The sequence below is a fragment of the Notolepis coatsorum genome, assembly GCF_963971535.1.
Source record: "Notolepis coatsorum genome assembly, chromosome: 1".
NCBI classification, from domain to species: domain Eukaryota; kingdom Metazoa; phylum Chordata; class Actinopteri; order Aulopiformes; family Paralepididae; genus Notolepis; species Notolepis coatsorum.
In genome coordinates, this window is record NC_140165.1 from 101,837,205 (window position 1) to 101,844,994 (window position 7,790).

At 44.3% G+C, this 7,790-nt stretch overlaps 1 protein-coding gene across 1 annotated transcript in view; it reads left to right on the forward strand.

The window, feature by feature from the left end:
* Positions 1-5,921, forward strand: part of LOC311245014 (disintegrin and metalloproteinase domain-containing protein 19-like) — a gene marked incomplete at its 5' end in the record, with an annotated part of 148,091 nt that extends 142,170 nt beyond the window's left edge. Inside the window, one exon of the mRNA XM_084334766.1 lies at positions 5,023-5,921. Coding sequence (XP_084190892.1) covers positions 5,023-5,074 — 52 coding nt within the window. The remainder of the gene's footprint in view (positions 1-5,022) is intronic.
* Positions 5,922-7,790: the final 1,869 nt, after the last annotated feature.

Here is a 7,790-nt window from a genome sequence, read left to right on the forward strand (position 1 = left end):
GCTAGCCTCAGTCGCTCTGCGGCCCTATGAGGAGCCAGAGCTAGCCTCAGTCGCTCTGCGGCCCTATGAGGAGCCAGAGCTATAGCCTCAGTCGCTCTGCGGCCCTATGAGAAGCCAGAGCTATAGCCTCAGTCGCTCTGCGGCCCTATGAGGAGCCAGAGCTATAGCCTCAGTCGCTCTGCGGCCCTATGAGGAGCCAGAGCTATAGCCTCAGTCGCTCTGCGGCCCTATGAGGAGCCAGAGCTATAGCCTCAGTCGCTCTGCGGCCCTATGAGGAGCCAGAGCTATAGCCTCAGTCGCTCTGCGGCCCTATGAGGAGCCAGAGCTATAGCCTCAGTCGCTCTGCGGCCCTATGAGGAGCCAGAGCTATAGCCTCAGTCGCTCTGCGGCCCTATGAGGAGCCAGAGCTATAGCCTCAGTCGCTCTGCGGCCCTATGAGGAGCCAGAGCTATAGCCTCAGTCGCTCTGCGGCCCCGCTTCTGCTCTCCATCCCTCGCCGCGTACGAGGCCTCTTTGTCCGGGGAGGCGATGTAAACAGACCCGGTGTGTCGTTCGGTCCATCGGAGAATATGGAAATATCCATATGTCCAGTAGCTCTTGTCTTGTGTACAAAGGGTCAGCGTGAATATACTGGGCGAATAGACTGAACATGAGTAATGCAAATAATAGTTGATTTGCCATTCCTGGCGAGACAAAAAGCTTGATCAAGCTCCGTCCCCTTGCTATAAAAATTTACTCAAAAGGTAGGCGAGACTGCCACCTATCGGGATTCAATCGTCATCACAGTGTTACAAAATCCATACAGAAGGTCAGGGGGACTGTCTAGTATCATAAAAAAAAAAAAAAAAACTAAAAGGGCGGCTAAGTGGCGCAGTGGGCAAGGCGCTCGCCACTAATGCAGGAGATGCTGGGTTCGAGCCCAGCTCTCGGCGTTGCTACCAGCTTGGCTGGTCGTTCATACTAATACAATTGGCAGTGTTAGGGGGTGGGAAGCTGGTGGGTGGGGATCGGACGTTGTGGACAGCGACTCCTACAGGTCGGTTGGTGCGTCTGCGCAGCAGAATCAGGAAGCAACGAGGGCGGCGTGTCAAATCAAATCAAATCAAATCAAATTTATTTATAGGGCCCGACAACACACGTTAATGTCCCCATGGGCCGTACAGATCTTCTTTAAACAAGTCAAGAAGAAAACATAACAATAAGTCAAGAACAGAACAAGAACACCATAAGGTCCAAACATTTTTAGATGAATGCAAATAAATGAAAGAATGCAAGCACTCCCAGACATACCCCACGCGAAGGTAAGGAAAAACTCACTAAAACCTAACAATAGGGAAAAAAGCTCCACAGGCAGTGTGGAGGAGAGAAACCTTAGAAGGGCCGTTCAAGGGGGGATCTCCCTTCTTAGATGTTGGTGATAGTAGTGTTGCAGACGGACAGTTGGTAAGCATGCACTCATGTGTGTAGTGAAACACAGATGAGTGCATGCAATAGCAACTGTACATTTTGAAAAATTAAAGATAGAGCTAATAGCGATAGCAACTGAACATTTTGAAAGATTAAAGATAGAGCTGATAGCGAATCTATTTGAGGCACAGGGGCGGCGCAGACCCTCGCCGCTGAGAGATCGCGCTGTTCAGGTGAAAAGATGCGACAGCTGCCTCCTCGAGTACCGGAGGGGACACGTGATGCAAGGCTTGGTCCACATTGCAGCCGGCTTGTGGGAGGCATGGCCAACAATGTTCGAGACAGGGGAGGGTAGAATTGGACAATACGAAATCGGGATGGGAGAAAAATAGAAAATGGGAAAATAGAAAACTTTTTGTAGATAAAAAAAAACATAAAACAAATATACTTGTTTTTGGCATACAATGCAAGGGCGCCCAACAACGAATATACTTGTTTGTGGCAGTCAATGAGTTTTAACAACATGTGTTGTACAGTATGTGTGATAAGTGGATGTGTATGTTGTATAGTCAAAACAAAACAATAACACAATCAAACTAAATGGGTGCTTTGCCCAGAGAAGAGAAGGAAAAAGCCTGTACCCAGCTGCAGGTCGTACCCGTCTTAGAGGCCTGTACCCAGCTCATCTAAAACAGACAGGAACATGCTTCAACAACTCTCTTTCTAATAACAGGGCTCTGGCTCTGTTTATACAAAAAGTTTATATTTTGCCGCAATCTACTGGTGATATTTAAATGTAAATGTCTCATCAATTCAAATACCAACGTATTTATATTCTTTCTCAATATCAGAACCATTCACAGTAGATTATAATGCAAGTCATCGCAAACAATATTTCTGGCTTTGGAAAACATGGAGTTAGTTTTACTGGTATTAAGCCCCAATTTAAGACCAAGTGCATCTTGCAGGGCGTCAAAGGAGAGTTGTCCATTTTTGGAGGCCAGTTGCACAGAATCAGCAGTACAATAGAGAACTGTGTCATCTGCATAACGATGGCTTCGACAGCCGTTAAGAGATTAGATAATATGATTCATATAAATGGGAAATGGAAAGAGACTCATATCACTGGACTCTCATCACTGGACTATCTTGTGTTTGTACTTTTTTATATTATATTGTATTGTACCTATACTTTAAGTATATATATAGTGTATATAGATACTGGACTGTATAGGACTGTGAAGCTATGCATCCCCCCCCCCTGTATCCCCCCCCATGCTGCTTTGACACCCGAATTTCCCCAAGGGGATTAATAAAGGATCATCTTATCTTATCTTAAATAAGACAGAGCCCAGGACACCTTTTGTAATCGGTAGAAGCTGGTCCCGTTTCCCGCTTCACACTGAAATCTCTCTGATAAATAGCTTTGGAAAACCAACTGCAAGCACCTATATTAAAGCCAACACTGTGTAATCTTTATAATAGAAAAGAACATGGTCAACATGATCAAACGCCTTCGATACATCTACAAACAGGGCAGCACAATGTTTTCCTTTGTCACAGGCAGATACTATGTCATTTATAACTGAGACCGCACTGTGTTTTTCTCTAGATTGGTGTGGGCTTAATAGAAGGCTTTGTGATAAATGCTTTAAGTTGGTTGTTTACCAATGATTCCAGTATGCACACACACATGCACAAACACACACACACGCACGCACACACGCACACACACACACACACACACACACACACACACACACACACACACACACACACACACACACACACACACACACACACACACACAGACCATTCCGTTTCTATTGGAACCAACATAATGAACACAGGGTTTGCACAAGGTCCTTGAAGTGCTTAAAGTGCTTGATTTTTTACAAAGAAAAGTCGAGGCCTGGAATTCCTTGAAAACAGCCAATTATTTTAACAAGGTGCTTAAAAAGTCCTTGAAATTCAAATCAACCATTCGCATTGAATGTTTTGTTCATCCATGATCAAATTGTTCTGAATCAAGAATATATATTTTTTATTCTGTTTTTAATAAAATCTCACGAGTCGGTCTCGCACGCTCCAACTGCTTTTCCTCATTTCTTTGCGTGTGATGCTCTAGCTGGCAAGCAGGCCAAGAAGTTAAAAGTTAATTGTATTCTTCCAGTGACATCCTTGAAAATGAAAAATAGTGCTTGGAAAAGTACCTAGAAGTCCTTGAATTTCATTTTGCAATGTCCGTGGGAACCCTGTGAGGCAGCGGCTCTGAAGACACAGTCACAATGGACCTGTCTCAAAACCCTGCCCTCTTTTCTTGATCCTCCAATCACAGCTGTCGCTTACCTCTGACTTCCTCGTACAAACAAAGTTTTGAGGTAAAGTCAGAGGTAAGCGACAGCTGTGATTGGAGGATCAAGAAAAGAGGGCAGGGTTTGAGACAGGTCTATTGTAGAACTGCACTGCAAGCCCATTGTGACACAGTGTTGAATGGCGGAGGGCACTGTGGGTAAAGCGGAATGCACTACTTCTTTCCGCTCTGAAATTATTCCTCAACACACTGTCTGGGGAATCATTTTAGGCTGCTTTGGCTTCAGACTGACCTCACAGGGAACATCACTCTCCCTGACGTTATCGAGAATAACCATTACAAGAGGCCTCGCTCATAAAGGAGCCATTGTTGTGTTTTTTTTTTTTTTTTTTTTCCTCGATCTGCTCCCCCTAAACAAGATTCTAACCCCTCTTGCATGGCCATTTTATTACTTTCCTATAAAAAGTATGGAGGGGGGGGGGGGTCTATCTCAGAGAAATATTGCCTCCCTTGATTCCCTCTATCTCTTTATCTGGGTGTGGGTTTTTTCAGTGCCCGCCAGATAAGCCCCTCGTCCGCCGTGTGTAGGTTTATAAAGACGCCGCCTGCGCTGGCCGAGGCAGCCATGTTGGACATGGTTTCATGTAGCCGCTGTAAAGCGGAGGTCGCCCCCGGAAGCCTCAAGGTGATGGTTGCTTAATGTTTATAGTAGTTCTGGTTTCGAATGCGGTCCAGGTATATAAAGATCCTTCTCAACATCTCTCTCTCTCTCTCTCTCTCTCTCTCTCTCTCTCTCTCTCTCTCTCTCTCTCTCTCTCTCTCTCTCTCTCTCTCTCTCTCTCTCTCTCTCTCTCCTCTCTCTGTCTCTCTGTCTCTGTCTCTGTCTCTCCCTCTCTCTCTGTGTTGATACTAAACTCTAGAACCCCATCGATTTCCGACTCAAATGTATCCTTCTGGTACAGTATATATATTTTCAGAAGCAGGATGGGTGGAAAAAATACAGTGTGTTCTATATTGGCCGCCTGCTCAATAGCCGACAGTGTGTTAAAAAATCTCATAATTCTCCTCTTTCCCCTCCCTCTCTCCTCTCTCTCTCTCTCTCTGCTCTCTCCCTCTCTCATTCCCCTTCCTCTCTCCCTTCTCCTCTCTCCCTTCTCCTCTCTCCTCTTTTCCCTCCCTCTCTCCTCCTCTTTCCCCTCCCTCTCTCCTCTCTCCTCTCCCCCCCCCCTCCCTCTCTCCTCTCTCCTCTCCCCCCCCCCCCTCTCTCCTCTCTCCCCTCTCCTTCTCTCTCCCGCCCTCAGACCGGTCCCCGGAGCCAAACCAAACACAGCCTCGCCGCCTTTCCGAAAATGACCTTGAGGGCCAACCCAGAGGGGGTGATCGACAGCCCACAGTCAATTTGCACTAAAGAGACCTTATGGCGGGAGGATCTTGTCCGGAAACACACGAGGAGGACGGAGAGGAGACACAGCAGCGAGGGGGGAGAGGGACTGAAGCACTCCGCCCCCTCCTCTTGCCCCCCACCCCCCCCCCCCCTCCCATGCTTGGGCTTGAAAAGAAAAAAAAGAAAAAGGAAAAAAAAACACCGACCTTGACCCGAACCCCGGCACGCTCTCGTTATGACAATGACGCGGTTTTGCACGCAGGCCTATGCAGACTGAGACCTGTGTTTTTGCTGGGAACGGTCACATTGCCAAATCTTGATTTTGTTTTTAATTATTATTATTATTATTATTATTATTGTTTTGTCAATGTGTTTACTGCGTTATAATTTTTTTTTTTTAAAGCGCTAGCATTTTTTAATTATTGTTGTTTGTTTACTTTTTTTTGGGTTGTTTTATGGTTTGTGTTCTGTGCCAAAGAGGTCTCTTTCATACCAGGGGTGTGTCCTGAATGTCTGATTATACACAATTAATTTATAACAGATAAGTTAACACCCGTAACATTTTTAAGGTTTTGATCATTTATTACATTACAAAGTGAAGGCTTAAAAGCATAGATAGATCTGCAGGTTAAATTAACACAATTGCATTTTGTTTTTGGAGACAACGTTCCTTTCTAGCACCGTTTACGTGGCAGAGTACTTGACTTAACACCGGAAGCATTCTGAACGCACCCCCGGGTCAGTCATGTTTATTTGATTTGAATGTCTTTTTTGCCGAGCGTATGACTTTTTGAATTGTTACATAAATTTTTTTTTACAAAACTGACGTTTATTTTTTCATTTTTTTTTCTTGGTTCACTCTGATGGTCCAATGTTTTTATTGAAGGAGACGGAACAAGTCACTAATCACATAACAAGATCTTATGCTCTCTTTTTTATTGTTATAACAAGATTGTATCAATATTGTAGACCCTGTTAATTAACATTCACATTTAAAATCCAACACAACAACAAAGCATTTGTATCATCTACCAGGTTATTACAACAGTTCAGTTAGTATCATCCACCAGGTTATCACAACAGTTCAGTTAGTATCATCTACCAGGTTATCACAACAGTTCAGTTAGTATCATCTACCAGGTTATCACAACAGTTCAGTTAGTATCATCTACCAGGTTATCACAACAGTTCAGTTAGTATCATCCACCAGGTTATCACAACAGTTCAGTTAGTATCATCCACCAGGTTATCACAACAGTTCAGTTAGTATCATCCACCAGGTTATCACAACAGTTCAGTTAGTATCATCCACCAGGTTATCACAACAGTTCAGTTAGTATCATCCACCAGGTTATCACAACAGTTCAGTTAGTATCATCCACCAGGTTATCACAACAGTTCAGTTAGTATCATCTACCAGGTTATCACAACAGTTCAGTTAGTATCATCCACCAGGTTATCACAACAGTTCAGTTAGTATCATCCACCAGGTTATCACAACAGTTCAGTTAGTATCATCTACCAGGTTATCACAACAGTTCAGTTAGTATCATCTACCAGGTTATCACAACAGTTCAGTTAGTATCATCTACCCAGGGTTATTACAACAGTTCAGTTTGTCCTGTGCAGAGCTCTGATGACAGTGTAGGGCGGTTCAGAGATAGGACCCCCCTTTCCTAGCTTCATATCACAGCTGTATATGTACCACTACACGTTTCTGGCTTCATATCACAGCTGTATATGTACCACTACACTTTTCTGGCTTCATATCACAGCTGTATATGTACCACTACACGTTTCTGGCTTCATATCACAGCTGTATATGTACCACTACACGTTTCTGGCTTCATATCACAGCTGTATATGTACCACTACACGTTTCTGGCTTCATATCACAGCTGTATATGTACCACTACACGTTTCTGGCTTCATATCACAGCTGTATATGTACCACTACACTTTTCTGGCTTCATATCACAGCTGTATATGTACCACTATACGTTTCTGGCTTCATATCTTCACAGCTGTATATGTACCTACCAGTGACCACTACACTTTTCTGGCTTCATATCACAGCTGTACTGTATATTACCACTACGCTTTCCTGGCTTCATATCACAGCTGTATATAATAATAATAATAATAATAATAATAATAATAATGCATTCTATTTATAAGGCGCCTTTCAAGGCACTCAAGGTCGCCGTACAACAATTTAAAAACAGTTAAATTCACAATCACAATCCATTCAAATATAAAAAAAATATAAAATATAAAATCAGACAAAATAAAATCAGACATACGCCTGCCTAAACAGGTGGGTCTTGAGGTGGGTTTTAAATGGAATGATGGAGTCAATGTTCCTGATGTCGGGGGGGAGGGAGTTCCAGAGGCGAGGGGCAGAGCAGCTGAAGGCTTTTGACCCCATGGTGGACAGACGGGCTGGGGGGACGGTCAGGTTGATGGAGGAGGCAGACCTGAGGGACCGGGTGGGAATGTTGATGTGAAGGAGGTCGGACAGGTATGGAGGGGCAAGGTTGTGAATGGCCTTGAATGTATGGAGGAGGATTTTGTAGTCTATGCTGTGTTTAATGGGCAGCCAGTGTAGTTGGCGTAGGACGGGGGTGATGTGACTGATGACAGGGGTCCTGGTGATTATACAGGCAGCAGCGTTCTGGACCAGTT